The 16795-nt window shown below is 49.2% G+C and overlaps 1 protein-coding gene across 4 annotated transcripts in view; it reads left to right on the top strand.

The window, feature by feature from the left end:
* The window catches only part of ryr2a (ryanodine receptor 2a (cardiac)), a 196894-nt gene that overhangs the window by 75788 nt on the left and 104311 nt on the right, over positions 1–16795 (top strand). For all 4 annotated transcript variants that reach the window (XM_035533858.1, XM_035533860.1, XM_035533859.1 and 1 more), the window contains 7 exons: positions 4732–4827; positions 7585–7703; positions 8379–8512; positions 10927–11168; positions 11372–11564; positions 13170–13386; positions 14300–14404. In XM_035533858.1, the coding sequence (XP_035389751.1) occupies positions 4732–4827; positions 7585–7703; positions 8379–8512; positions 10927–11168; positions 11372–11564; positions 13170–13386; positions 14300–14404 (1106 nt within the window). The remainder of the gene's footprint in view (positions 1–4731; positions 4828–7584; positions 7704–8378; positions 8513–10926; positions 11169–11371; positions 11565–13169; positions 13387–14299; positions 14405–16795) is intronic.

The following is a 16795-nucleotide window of genomic DNA, read 5'->3' on the forward strand; positions in this document are numbered from 1 at the left end:
AACACAGGCAGACACACACAGGCAGACGCGCACAAACACACAGGCAGAAACGCACACAAACACACAGGCAGAAACGCACACAAACACACAGGCAGAAACGCACACAAACACACAGGCAGAAACGCACACAAACACACAGGCAGAAACGCACACAAACACACAGGCAGACACACACACACACACAGGCAGACACACACAAACACACACACAGGCAGACACACACACACACACACACAGGCAGACACACACACACACAGGCACACACACACACACACACAGGCAGACACACACACACAGGCAGACACACACACACACACACAGGCAGACACACACACACACACAGGCAGACACACACACACACACAGGCAGAAACGCACAGACACACACGCACAGACACACACACACAGGCAGACAGACACAAACAAGCACTCAGGCAGACACACACAAACAGACAGACAGACAGACACACACACAAACACAGGCAGACACACACACAAACACACAGGCAGACACACACACAAACACACAGGCAGACACACACACAAACACACAGGCAGACACACACACAAACACACAGGCAGACACACACAAACACAGGCAGACAAACACAAACACACAGGCAGACAAACACAAACAGACAGGCAGACAAACACAAACACACAGGCAGACACACACACAAACACACAGACAGACACACACACAAACACACAGACAGAAACGCACACAAACACACAGGCAGAAACGCACACAAACACACAGGCAGAAACGCACACAAACACACAGGCAGAAACGCACACAAACACACAGGCAGAAACGCACACAAACACACAGGCAGACACACACACACACACAGGCAGACACACACAAACACACACACACAGGCAGACACACACACACACACACAGGCAGACACACACACACACAGGCACACACACACACACACACACAGGCAGACACACACACACAGGCAGACACACACATACACACACAGGCAGACACACACACACACACAGGCAGACACACACACACACACAGGCAGAAACGCACAGACACACACGCACAGACACACACACACAGGCAGACAGACACAAACAAGCACTCAGGCAGACACACACAAACAGACAGACACAAACACAGGCAGACAGACAGACACACACACAAACACACAGACAGACACACACACAAACACACAGACAGACACACACACAAACACACAGGCAGACACACACACAAACACACAGGCAGACACACACACAAACACACAGACAGACACACACACAAACACACAGACAGACACACACACAAACACACAGGCAGACACACACACAAACACACAGGCAGACACACACACAAACACACAGGCAAACACACACACAAACACAGGCAAACACACACACAAACACACAGGCAGAAATGCACACAAACACACAGGCAGAAATGCACACAAACACACACACAGGCAGAAATGCACACAAACACACACACAGGCAGAAACGCACACAAACACACACAGGCAGACACGCACAAACACACACACAGGCAGACACGCACAAGCAAACACACAGGCAGACACACGCAAACACACAGGCAGACACACACAGGCAGACACACACACAAACACACAGGCAAACACACACACAAACACAGGCAGACGCGCACAAACACACAGGCAGACGCGCACAAACACAGGCAGACGCGCACACAAACACACAGGCAGACGCGCACACAAACACACAGGCAGAAACGCACACAAACACACAGGCAGAAACGCACACAAACACACAGGCAGAAACGCACACAAACACACAGGCAGAAACGCACACAAACACACACACAGGCAGAAACGCACACAAACACACAGGCAGACGCGCACACAAACACACAGGCAGAAACGCACACAAACACACAGGCAGAAACGCACACAAACACACAGGCAGAAACGCACACAAACACACAGGCAGAAACGCACACAAACACACAGGCAGAAACGCACACAAACACACACACAGGCAGAAACGCACACAAACACACACACAGGCAGACACACACAAACACACACACAGGCAGACACACAAACACACACACAGGCAGACACACACAAACACACACACAGGCAGACACACACAAACACACACACAGGCAGACACACACAAACACACACACAGGCAGACACACACAAACACACACACAGGCAGACACACACAAACACACACACAGGCAGACACACACAGGCAGACACACACAAACACACACACAGGCAGACACACGCGCACACACAGGCAGACACACGCGCACACACAGGCAGACACACGCACACACAGGCAGAAACGCACACAAACACACAGGCAGAAACGCACACAAACACACAGGCAGAAACGCACACAAACACACAGGCAGAAACGCACACAAACACACACACAGGCAGAAACGCACACAAACACACACACAGGCAGACACACACAAACACACACACAGGCAGACACACACAAACACACACACAGGCAGACACACACACACAGGCAGACACACGCAGACACACACACACAGGCAGACACACGCAGACACACACACACACACACACACACACGCAGACACACACACACACACACACACACACAGGCAGACACACACACAGGCAGACACACACACACACAGGCAGACACACACAAACACACAGGCAGAAACGCACAGACACACACACACAGACACACACACACAGACAGACACACACACAAACAGACAGACAGACAGACACACACACAAACACACAGGCAGACAGACACACACACAAACACACAGGCAGACACACACAGGCAGACAGACAGACACACACACAAACACACAGGCAGACACACACAAACACACAGGCAGACACACACAAACACACAGGCAGATACACACACACACACACACAGGCAGACACACACACAAACACAGGCAGACACACACAGGCAGACGCGCACAAACACACAGGCAGAAACGCACACAAACACACAGGCAGAAACGCACACAAACACACAGGCAGAAACGCACACAAACACACAGGCAGAAACGCACACAAACACACACACAAACACACACACAGGCAGACACACACAAACACACACACACAGGCAGACACACACACACAGGCAGACACACACACACACACAGACACACACACACACACACACAGGCAGACACACACACACACACACACACACACAGGCAGACACACACACACACACACACACACAGGCAGACACACACACACACACACAGGCAGACACACACACACACACAGGCAGAAACGCACAGACACACACGCACAGACACACACACACAGGCAGACAGACACAAACAAGCACTCAGGCAGACACACACAGACAGACAGACAGACACACACACAAACACAGGCAGACACACACACAAACACACACACACAGGCAGACACACACACACAGGCAGACACACACACACACACACACACAGGCAGACACACACACAGACACACACACACACAGACACACACACACACACACAGGCAGACACACACACACACACACACAGGCAGACACACACACACACACACACAGGCAGACGCGCGCGCGCACACACAGGCAGACGCGCGCACAAACACACAGGCAGACGCGCGCGCGCGCACACACACACAGGCAGAGGCGCGCGCGCACACACAGGCAGGCGCGCGCGCACACACACAGGCAGGCGCGCGCGCACACACACAGGCAGACGCGCGCACACACACACAGGCAGAAACGCACAGACACACACACACAGACACACACACACAGGCAGACAGACACAAACAGACAGACACAAACACAGGCAGACAGACAGACACACACACAAACACACAGACAGACACACACACAAACACACAGGCAGACAGACACACAAACACACAGGCAGACAGGCACACAAACACACAGGCAAACACACACACAAACACAGGCAAACACACACAAACACACAGGCAGAAATGCACACAAACACACAGGCAGAAATGCACACAAACACACAGGCAGAAATGCACACAAACACACAGGCAGAAATGCACACAAACACACAGGCAGAAACGCACACAAACACACACACAGGCAGAAACGCACACAAACACACACACAGGCAGAAACGCACACAAACACACACACAGGCAGAAACGCACAAACACACACACAGGCAGACACGCACAAACACACACACAGGCAGACACGCACAAACACACACACAGGCAGACACACACAAACACACACACAGGCAGACACACACAAACACGTCCAGTGACGGAGACTGACAGCACGTCCAGTAACGGAGACTGACAGCACGTCCAGTGACGGAGACTGACAGCACGTCCAGTGACGGAGACTGTCAGTCTGTCCAGTGACGGAGACTGTCAGTCTGTCCAGTGACGGAGACTGACAGCACGTCCAGTGACGGAGACTGACAGCACGTCCAGTGACGGAGACTGTCAGTCTGTCCAGTGACGGAGACTGACAGCACGTCCAGTAACGGAGACTGTCAGTCTGTCCAGTGACGGAGACTGACAGCACGTCCAGTAACGGAGACTGTCAGTCTGTCCAGTGACGGAGACTGACAGCACGTCCAGTAACGGAGACTCTGTCAGTCTGTCCAGTGACGGCAGACCTGGTTTTGCCTGTTCACTCATCTATTACTGATCAATCACTCTCTCTCTCTTTCTCTCTCTCTCTCTTTCTCTCCTGCGGTCTCCAGCTGCGCTGATCAGGGGCAACAGGAAGAACTGCGCTCAGTTTTCCGGATCGCTGGATTGGCTGATCAGTCGTCTGGAGAGACTGGAAGCATCGTCAGGTACGTCGTGAATCGGAGCCGTGTGCAGGCAGAGTGAGCAGGGCTGGGAGAGTGTGCAGGGCTGGGAGAGTGAGCAGAGCTGGGAGAGTGAGCAGAGCTGGGAGAGTGAGCAGGGCTGGGAGAGTGAGCAGGGCTGGGAGAGTGAGCTGGGAGAGTGGGCTGGGAGAGTGAGCAGAGCTGGGAGAGTGAGCAGGGCTGGGAGAGTGAGCAGAGCTGGGAGAGTGATCAGGGTTGGAAGAGTGAGCTGGGAGAGTGAGCAGAGCTGGGAGAGTGAGCAGGGCTGGGAGAGTGAGCAGAGCTGGGAGAGTGAGCAGGGCTGGGAGAGTGAGCAGAGCTGGGAGAGTGAGCAGAGCTGGGAGAGTGATCAGGGCTGGGAGAGTGTGCTGGGAGAGTGAGCTGGGAGAGTGAGCAGAGCCCGTCCTCATTCTGTCATAATTTATCCAGCATCGCTTATTTTCAGCTGTAGCCTCTGGATCAATTTTTACGAAAATAACCCAAATATCATCCCGTCCATATCGTCTGTGAATGGCCCCTCAGTCCAGAGACGGAGACATCAGCAACAAATCAACGTTAGATCGCCGTAAACTGATAAAGTAGGGCAGACAACGTTGTCTGAGTCTGCACGCGCAGACGGGTCACGACAAGCATGCAAATTGAATTGTCTCTAAAGAAACAGACAGGTTGGTCTCCGTGGACACATCCCAACAACGCACAGGAGTTTTGAGATGAGTTCCAGCGAAAAATTCCCTAACAGTTTCCTGGATCGTTGCTCACGTGCTGCTTACTGGCAGAGCACTCTGTAAATGTGTTCCAGTTTAGTGGGTGTGGTGGTGTGGTTGTTGTGACGGTTGTATACAGACTGGTTTTCCAGTCATGGTGTTGCCAGGTGATAAGCCTTTAAAAGCTGTTCCTGGGGTTCCAGGTGTGTGTGTGTGTGTGTGTGTGTGTGTGTGTGTGTGTGTGTGTGTGTGAGATAGTTAGTGAGAGAGAGAAACATATGAAACATGAAAAACATGACAGGGCTCAGAGAGGAAATGATGTAATCAGAGAGAACTTGTGAATCCCTCACTGCTTTCAGACGCTGACTGAAAACTCATCTCTCTTAAAAAAAAAAAAAAACCTTAATTAAACCTATTCAGACACTCGTAAAATAAGATGTAATATTTGCGCATATATTTGTCTCGTTTAGTAAGTGCTCTTTAATTGTGTTGTCATTTACAGCATCGTACTGCAGCTGTCATTCTCGCGCTCAGTGAAGGCTGTTTTTGGACTATAACCTGTTATTAAGGATGCTTTAAGTCGACAGCTAAATCACTTTTGTGAGATGGTGGGCTATCGTGCGATGACTCCTAGGCGTACTGCACCGGGCGTGACGTTTGCGAGCAGATTGGCTTTGAAAACCATTGGTGTTATGAAATGTCCTCACACAGAGAGACATCATTACAGCACTGCGCTGAAGAAGCTAGAACCGCATAAGAATAGTCTGAGACTGTCTCGCCTATCCACATATAGTCTGGGATAGTCTCGCCTATCCACGTATAATCTGTCCTGTCAAACTATAGTCTGTTCTTTCTAAATTCCAACCTGGTCTGGCTCAGCCCGGCTCAGATTATTTCTTATTTCCCTGAGGAGTTGTAACATTTGTCAGATGTGGTTATTCATGGTCATTATGGAATGAATGATGTATTTAAATTATGTATGATAAAGATATGGCATGGATGATGTAATATGAATGAATTATGAATGTTTTAATGTGTAATGTACTGATGTTTTGGGATTACTTCTGAACAAGGTTCTGTAACTGTGTACATATGTGTGTTTTCTAGAGCTTCACAGAGCTGTGTATTACTTGGAGCTGTACAGAGTTATACAGAGCTGTATAGAGCCATCCACTGATTAGAGATATAAAGATCTGTCTGCTAATTAGAGCTGTGTGCTAATTAGAGCTGTATAGAGCTGTTTGCTAATTAATGCTGTGTTCTAATTAGAGCTGTATAGAGCTGTGTGCTAATTAATGTTGTGTTCTAATTAGAGCTGTATAGAGCTGTGTGCTAATTAATGCTGTGTGCTAATTAGAGCTGTATAGAGCTGTGTGCTAATTAATGCTGTGTGCTAATTAGAGCTGTATAGAGCTGTGTGCTAATTAATGCTGTGTGCTAATTGGAGCTGTATAGAGCTGTGTGCTACTTAATGCCGTGTAGAGCTGTGTGCTAATTAGAGCTGTACTGATTAATGCTGTACAGAGATGTGCTAATTAAATCTCTATACTAATGAGGGCTGTATGAAGTGATGTGCTGGTAATACTGTATGGAGTTGTGCATTGAGTCCAGCTATTTAGAGCTATGTGAGCAGAGCTGTGTGAGTAGCAGTGGAGTTCTGGTTGCTAGGCTAAGGACAATAGGCTACAGGTTTAAAGGCTTATAGATGTGAGGGCCATATACGCGTGTATACATGTGTATACACGCTTGCTCCAGGAATGTGTCGGTGTCTTACTGTAGCCTTATTACACTAATGCGGCGTGGCTGAGAGCAATCCCGGCATAGGAGAGTTAAGCAGATGTGTGTGTGTGTGTGTGTGTGTGTGTGAGCATATGTGAGTGACTGAGGCTAGTATGTATTTTAATTGAATCAGCTGGGTGGCAGAAATAGCTGAAGGGGTGAAACGGTGGTGAGTCAGAATGCTTACAGCAGAAAACACACAGAGGGAGGGAGGGAGTTAAGCACTCTAATGGTTACGTGTGGTCTCTCCACGCTGCAGGGATCTTGGAGGTCGTGCACTGTGTGCTAGTGGAGAGCCCTGAAGCTCTGAACATAATCAAAGAGGCACACATCAGGTCTATCATCTCCCTGCTGGACAAACACGGACGCAACCGTAAGGTCAGGCGTGTGTATGTGGCTCGGTGTGTCTGAGTATGACGGGTGTGCATGTGTGTGTGACATAATCACAGTTTCTTGAACTGCTTGCATTTTTACGGTAGTTTTAATCTTGTTTTATGTTCTCATTCTGTGTGTGTGTGTGTGTGTGTGTGCGCGCGCATATTTCATGTCCAATAACGTGGTTTGTCAGACAGAGGGTCTCGACACATCCCAACGCCTTGAGTTCAGCAGTTTGGTCTAGATTCTGTGCACTTTATCGGAGCAGATCAGGAGAGTCTGTTCAGCTTGTGGGGTTGTTTACAGGAAATAAAGGATCAAATGCTGCTATATGGTGACTCCTCTAGCATTTGATTCACTAGAGGAACTCACCAGAATGTCTTCGGTGTATGTACTAACTGAAGTAGTGGTGTCTCAGTGGTGAAGGTACTGGACCAGTAACCAGAAGGTTACCAGTTCAAGTCCCACCACTGCCAGGTTTCCACTGTTGGGTCCCTGAACACAACCATTAACCCTCAATTACTCAAGTTGTGTTCAGTCACAATTGTAAGTCACTGGATAAAAGCGTCAGCTAAATGCAAATGGACAAATGTGTGGTTTTGTGTGCCTGTGTCTGCAGTTCTACCTGTGTGTTTATTACAACTGACCTGTAACCAACATGTGTGTGTTCTCCTTCAGGTGCTGGACGTGCTGTGTTCTCTGTGTGTGTGTCATGGCGTAGCAGTGCGCTCCAACCAGCACCTGATCTGTGATAACCTGCTGCCTGGCCGAGACCTCCTTCTGCAGACGCGCCTGGTCAACTACGTCAGCAGGTGGGTGCACCCGTCCACTATGTGTGACGTGTCGGCGACCTCATGGCAGCAAAGTCCAAGATATCATAAGAGTATTTTTCAAATAAAATAACAGTGCAGACACTCACACACACACACACACACACACACACACACACACACACACACACACACACACTCACACACACACACATACACACATTCACACACACACACTCTCACACACATACACACACACTCTCACACACACACTCTCACACACACACTCTCACACACACACACACACATACACACACTCACTCACACACTCACACACACATACACACACATTCACACACTCACTCACACACACACACACATACACACACATTCACACACTCACACACACATACACACACATTCACACACTCACTCACACACACACACACACATACACACACATTCACACACTCACACACACATACACACACATTCACACACTCACTCACACTCACACACACATACACACACACACTCTCACACACATTCACACACTCACACACATACACACACTCACACACACACACATACACACACTCTCACACACACTCACACACACATACACACACACACTCTCACACACATTCACACACTCATACACACACACACACACACTCTCACACACACACACTCACACACACACACATACACACACACACACACTCTCACACACACTCACACACACACACGCTGCTGTGTTTAGAGTGGTGTGTCTCTATGATGCGTAGTGAGGGGGATGAGGACCCAGGATATGCATGCTGAGATGTGCAAAATTGATCAAAGTCAAATCCACAGTTGCGACTCCTAGAACAGGCTATGGTCGCGAGTAGCCACGGGACGAAGACACAAAGCTGAAAACAAAACTGCAGTAATACAAAGAAAGAATGTGTTGAATCATTTAAAAATAATTTAATTGGTTAAAAATCAGAAGTCAGCAGCCTGCATAGTTATCCCAGTAAGGCCTCCAAGCCAGTGAGTAGTGAGCTAAAAAGAACACGCAGATCTGAGGATCGATCATTTTTAATAATTAATTTCATAATTATTATTTTTCATCATTTTCATGCATGAGTGAAGAGAGGTCAGTCCAAGTCCCTCTGCTCCAGCTCTAGGGTGAGGGTGAGGGTTGGGTGAGGGTTGTGGTTGGGTTAGGGTGAGGATTGTGGTTAGGTGAGGGTGAGGGTTAGGGTTAGCTTAGGGTGAGGGTTAGGGTTAGGTGAGGGTTAGGGTTGGGTGAGGGATGGGGTTGGGTGAGGGTTAGGTGAGGGTGAGGGTTGTGGTTGGGTTAGGGTGAGGGTTGTGGTTGGGTTAGGGTGAGGGTTGTGGTTGGGTTAGGGTGAGGGTTGTTAGGTGAGGGTGAGGGTTAGGGTTAGCTTAGGGTGAGGGTTAGGGTTAGGTGAGGGTTGGGGTTGGGTGAGGGATGGGGTTGGGTGAGGGATGGGGTTGGGTTAGGGTGAGGGTTGGGTTAAGGTGAGGGTGAGGGTTGGGTTAGGGTGAGGGTTGGGTTAGGGTGAGGGATGGGGTTGGGTTAGGGTGAGGGATGGGGTTGGGTTAGGGTGAGGGTTGGGGTTGGGTTAAGGTGAGGGTTGGGTGAGGGTTGGGGTTGGGTGAGGGTTAGGTGAGGGTGAGGGTTGGGTTAGGGTGAGGGTTGTGGTTGGGTTAGGGTGAGGGTTGTGGTTGGGTTAGGGTGAGGGTTGTGGTTGGGTTAGGGTGAGGGTTAGGGTTAGGTGAGGGTTGGGGTTGGGTGAGGGATGGGGTTGGGTGAGGGATGGGGTTGGGTGAGGGATGGGGTTGGGTGAGGGTGAGGGTTGGGTTAGGGTGAGGGTTGGGGTTGGGTTAAGGTGAGGGTTGGGTTAGGGTGAGGGATGGGGTTGGGTGAGGGTTGGGGTTGGGTTAAGGTGAGGGTTGGGGTTGGGTGAGGGTTAGGTGAGGGTGAGGGTTGGGTTAGGGTGAGGGTTGTGGTTGGGTTAGGGTGAGGGTGAGGGTTGGGTTAGGGATGGGGTTGGGTGAGGGATGGGGTTGGGTGAGGGATGGGGTTGGGTTAGGGTGAGGGTGAGGGTTGGGTTAGGGTGAGGGATGGGGTTGGGTTAGGGTGAGGGTTGGGGTTGGGTTAAGGTGAGGGTGAGGGTTGGGTTAGGGTGAGGGATGGGGTTGGGTTAGGGTGAGGGTTGGGGTTGGGTTAAGGTGAGGGTTGGGGTTGGGTGAGGGTTGGGGTTGGGTGAGGGTTAGGTGAGGGTGAGGGTTGGGGTTGGCTTAGGGTGAGGGTTAGGGTTAGGTGAGGGTTAGAGACACACACAGAATAACACACGGTACCGTACCAGAATGTGACAGGACGTAATTTTTAAAAAATTTGTATTATTATTTTTTAAATAAATCTGCTTTTCTCCTGTGTCTGGCAGCATGAGGCCAAACATCTTTTTGGGCGTAAGTGAAGGTTCGGCCCAGTATAAGAAGTGGTACTACGAGCTGATGGTGGACCACGTGGAGCCGTTTGTGACGGCCGAGGCCACACACCTGAGAGTGGGCTGGGCCTCGACGCCTGGCTACGCACCTTACGCAGGTGGAGGGGAAGGTTGGGGCGCCAACGGCGTCGGAGATGACCTCTACTCCTACGGCTTTGACGGGCTCCACCTGTGGTCAGGTAACGGCCAACTCCGCCTGTGAAGGACAGCGTTTACGTAAGTGGGTCAATAGTGTAGCGGTCGTTAGTAGTCGGGTAACAGGTAAAATCACAGATAGTTTTTACACTAGTTTGAGCTGCTTGTCTGTCCTGTTCGTGTGTGTGTGTGTGTGTGTGTGTGTGTGTGTGTGTGTGTGTGTGTGTGGGCGCTCGCTGATCTCCAGGCTGCATCTCCCGGACGGTCAGTTCCCCCAGGCAGCATCTCCTGAGTGCGGATGATGTGGTGAGCTGCTGCCTGGACCTCAGCGCTCCCAGTATCTCCTTCCGTATCAATGGGCAGCCTGTCCAGGGCATGTTCGAGAACTTCAACTCTGATGGCCTCTTCTTCCCTGTGGTCAGCTTCTCCGCTGGCATCAAGTGAGCTCTGCTCCCACAGCTAGGAGGGCTACATGACACATTAGAGCTGCAATAAGGGTCCTATCACAGCTCAATAGCCATGAATATCTCCTTTAATATTCAAGTAGATGAAACGGGCAGTAAGGAAAATGCAGCTTTATAAACTTTACGTTGCTGTATAGTTTAGTTATCCTTATTGTGATGTCACATTCTTGCATATTTCTGCCTTACAAGCTCCAGTGGACCTTGCTGATGGACTGGCTGCCTTGATTGGCTTTACCGTGTGTCATAATGCGATTACCCAGAGTTCCTAGCAGTGCCAGAAGAATTGTTTTGCTATCGATTGTAATTATGGTGCACTGATCTGTGTTGCAGACATGAGAGAAACGTCCATCTCTCTGAGCTAGGAGACAGAGAAACACCCATGTCTCCTTAGCTAGGAGACAGACAAACGTCCATCTCTCCTGAGCTAGGAGACAGAGAAACGTCCATCTCTCCTGACCTAGGAGACAGAGAAATGTCCATCTCTCCTGACCTAGGAGACAGAGAAACGTTCATCTCTCCTGACCTAGGAGACAGAGAAACGTTCATCTCTCCTGAGCTAGGAGACAGAGAAACACCCATGTCTCCTGAGCTAGGAGAGAGACAAACGCCCATGCCTCCTGAGCTAGGAGACAGAGAAACATCCATCTCTCCTGAGCTAGGAGACAGAGGTCATAAGGAAAAGGAGCTTGTTGGGCCAGTCTGATAATGTGAAAAATGGCCTCTCTCTGGCTCAGCATTTTGTAAAGCAAACCTGACTTGTTTCTTCTTTTATCGTTTACCGTGTATTAGCCGCTGGCCTGAATTAGCCTGTGAAACCACACTGACCTTCACACCACAGTCTGCATCATGCGGAGGAATTCTGGGCCCATGCTACACGACTTCCTCTCTTCACCTGGCAGTCAGGAAGTCAAGGAAGGTGCCACAGTGACCGGGTCCTTTTTCTGAAGTCTGGGCACAGGAGTGTGCTGTGTAGTATCTTAGTTGATCCCAGGACTGAACTCTTCTGGATGGAGATCACAGATGTTGCTCCTGGGAGCCATTCTCCCAGTTTGGGGGTCACAGCCCCTAGTTCTCTGGTTACCACAGCAACCACAGTTGCCTTCATCCTCCACATCTTTTCCAGCTCGTCTCTCAGCCCGTCGGTATTTCTCGAGCTTCTCGTGTTCCTTGTTCCTGATGTTGTTATCGCAACATCGCAACATCTATCACTGACCTTCTTCTGCTGTTTGTCCATCACTGCTATGTACGGTTGGTTAGCCTTTACCATCTTGTCTGTCTGTATCTGGACGTCCCACAGGATCTTAGCGCAGTCATTCTCCACCACCTTTAGTGGTGTGTCCCACTTAGACCTTGGACTGTCCAGCCTATACTCAGCACAGATGTTTCTGTATAATATTCCAGCCTCTTGTTTATGGCGTTCCATGTGCGCTCTGCCTGCTAGCATCTTGCATCCTGCTGTTATGTGCTGGATTGTCTCAGGGCAGTGTTTGTACAGCCTGAATCAGGTCCCTTAGATTTGCAGTATGACTACATTTGAAAGAAAAACCATGCAGATATGTCTTTGTGTTTCCTGTCCTTTAGAGTGCGTTTCCTGTTGGGCAGTCGTCACGGAGAGTTTAAGTTCCTGCCACCTGCAGGATATGTCCCGTGTTTTGAGGCGGTGTTGCCACGGGAGAAGTTGCGAGTTGAGCACAGTCAGGAGTATAAGCATGACCATGGCAGGACGCGGGACCTGCTGGGGCCAACTGTCACGCTCTCTCAGGCTGCCTTCACTCCTACACCTGTGGACACCAGTCAGGTACACACTCCTACACTGTCTTCAGGTACACACTCCTACGCTGTCATCAGGTACACACTCCTACAGTGTCAGCAGGTACACACTCCTACACTGTCTTCAGGTACACACTCCTACACTGTCTTCAGGTACACACTCCTACACTGTCTTCAGGTACACACTCCTACACTGTCTTCAGGTACACACTCCTACACTGTCTTCAGGTACACACTCCTACACTGTCTTCAGGTACACACTCCTACACTGTCTTCAGGTACACACTCCTACAGTGTTTTCAGGTACACACTCCTACACAGTCGTCAGGTACACACTCCTACAGTGTCTTCAGGTACACACTCCTACAGTGTCTTCAGGTACACACTCCTGTACTGTCTTCAGGTACACACTCCTGTACTGTCTTCAGGTACACACTCCTGTACTGTCTTCAGGTACACACTCCTACACTGTCTTCAGGTACACACTCCTACGCTGTCGTCAGGTACACACTCCTACGCTGTCGTCAGGTACACACTCCTACGCTGTCGTCAGGTACACACTCCTACGCTGTCGTCAGGTACACACTCCTACGCTGTCGTCAGGTACACACTCCTACGCTGTCGTCAGGTACACACTCCTATGCTGTCTTCAGGTACACACTCCTACGCTGTCTTCAGGTACACACTCCTATACTACTGCTTTTGGTTACATGATCCCCTACTAATACCAGTCAGCTGCACATGAATGTGATGATGTAGCCCAGTTTTGGACCACAGACAGTTCTGTTCTGGGCTGTGGGATCTGGGCTTGACTTTAGTCACTAAGAGAGAAATGTGCTTGGCGAAATTACCGTGTTTACTGTGTTTTAAATATTGTAATGCATTGACTGGGTTTTAAATATTGTATTGTAATAAGTCTTATTTTTGCTTCTGGGTTGTAGATTGTGCTGCCACCGCACCTGGAGCGGATCCGAGAGAAGCTGGCGGAGAACATCCATGAGCTGTGGGTCATGAACAAGATTGAGCTGGGTTGGATGTACGGAGCGGTCAGTTCTGCAGTGGAGCAGGGATCCAAACCCGGGACCCCTCAGCTCTGCACACACCTGACTCAGCCCATGAAAGCCTCCATAATGAGCTGATGAGCTGGTTAAAAACACCTGACCTGGAAGTCGATAACTAACCCTAAACAAGTTGGCATATAAAAAAGATCTTTATTTGACATATGAAGTCAGAGACAGAAATGGGGTCTGCATAATTCTGATGGGTTTAAAGGATGTAATCTGATGACTAAATCTCCGTGGATTAATAAATTATCTATAACTGTATTTGTTGCTAAAACATTACAGCAATACATGATGGAATGGTGTTGCAGCAAATGCTCACATGGATTAATTCAACCTGTTCGGTTTATTGGCTCGGCACTGAAGTGCCATAAAGAGATTGATAAAACAACACAACACACCACCACAACACACCACAAAGGGGTTAACACAGTCTTCTGCTCCATTTCAGAGCCTACTTGACACGATCAGATTTTTCTGGAGTCCGTGAAGAGTCTTAGCTGTTAAGATTCTTACCAGCTATTGTCCAGATATTCTGCAGGATTACTGGGTTTAAGAGCTACAAGCAATTTTTAACTGGTTCTTTTATCTTAATCTGAGGATGGGGTTTGAGGGAAGGGCACTGGTCAGAATAAAACCACAGTTTGAAGTCTGAGTTTACGTTTTTACGTTTACGCGATTGGGCAGACAATAAGTAGTCAACATAGGAGCAGGATTAGTGGTCTTTTAAATATTCCACAAATAGATGTGGTTTCAGTTGGTGTTTAATGACTGCAGGGGACTATGTGGCCAGCCAGCAGTGGTGGGTCAGTGGTGAAGGTACTTGACTAATCAGAAGGTTGCCAGTTCAAGTCCCACCACTGGCAGGTTTCCACTGTTGGGTCCCTGAACACAACCCTCAACCCTCAATTACTCAAGTTGTGTTCAGTCATGATTGTCAGATAAATGCTGTAAATGTGAAGTTTGTTCCACCGTCTAGGAGCCGGGACAGAGAACGGTCTTGATGCCTCTCTCTCCATGAGAGTTGAAGCTGAGTTGTACTTGTATGTATCCACTCATATCATGTATGGAGGGGTGGGTCCATTTTTGGCTTTGTAGGCAAGCATGAAGGTTTTAAATCTGATGCACGCAGCTACTGGGAGCCAATGAAGGAAGCGCAGCAGTGGAGTAACGTGTGTGAACTTCGAAGATTGAAGACCAGTCGTGCTGCTGCATTCTGGACAAGTTGTAGAGGTTTGATGGCCCTTGGAGGAAGAGCAGCGAGTAGCGAGTTGCAGTAGTCGAGCTTTGAGATCACTGACTGCACAAGCACCTGGGCAGCTTCGTATGTTAGATTTAAAACATGAGTTAAGAATGACAACTGGTTGTCCAAAGTTATGTCCAGGCTACGAACCCGTTTTACTGGGGTTGAGCTTCAAGCGGTGGGCTGTCATCCATGACGCGATGTCAGTCAAGTATACCGGTGGAGAGTCTACATGGATTGGATGTGGATCTTCTCCATGTCACCTGATAGGATCATCCCTCCAGATAGGACTGAAACCATCTCCAAGCAGATCCAGTCACACCAAGCCTGGAGAGAACAGAGAGAAGAATGTTGTGGTTCACTGTGTCAAAGGCTGATGAAAGGTCTAGAAGAATCAAAACAGATGACTGTTTGGCAGCTTTAGCGGCATGAAGTTTCTCAGTCACCGCTATGAGGGCCGTTTCTGTAGAATGTGCCGGTTTGTAGCCAGACTGATTGGGATCATGCAGCTGGTTCTGGGTGAGAAAAAGAGACAATTGCTTATAAAACTGCTTGTTCAAGGGCTTTTGAGAGGAAAGAGAGAAGTGATACCAGTCTGTAGTTGCTAACGCTGGAGCTGTCAAGTGTGGCCTTCTTGAGGATTGGTACCAGTTTTTGAATGCAGTAGGCACGTATCCTGGCGGTTTTGAATGCAGTAGGCACGTATCCAGAAGATAAGGAGTTGCTGATGATGACAGAGATGAAAGGAAGCAGATCTCTTACGATTGTCTGGAACAGAGCGGAAGGAATTGGATCCAGCGGACATGTAGTCGGATTGCTGGAAGTCAAGAGTTGAATAATTTCATCTGTAGAGAGAGGAAAGAAGTGAGAGAGTTGGATGTTGGGGAATGCACGTTGGTTGGAGGGCTGGGAACAGAGGAAAAGGACTGGTGGATTGCTGCAACCTTCTCCTCAAAGAAGGTGATGAAATCATCCGGAGTAAGAGATGAGGAAGGAGGGGGTGGATTGAGGAGAGAAGAAAAATAGTGAAGAGCTTGCGTGGATCAGATGATGATGATTCAAACTTCTCTCTATAGTAGGATGACTTTGCAGATGTTACTTCCAGTGAGAACTTAGAAAGGAGAGCCTTGTAT

The sequence above is a fragment of the Electrophorus electricus genome, chromosome 14, assembly GCF_013358815.1.
Source record: "Electrophorus electricus isolate fEleEle1 chromosome 14, fEleEle1.pri, whole genome shotgun sequence".
NCBI lineage: Eukaryota > Metazoa > Chordata > Actinopteri > Gymnotiformes > Gymnotidae > Electrophorus > Electrophorus electricus.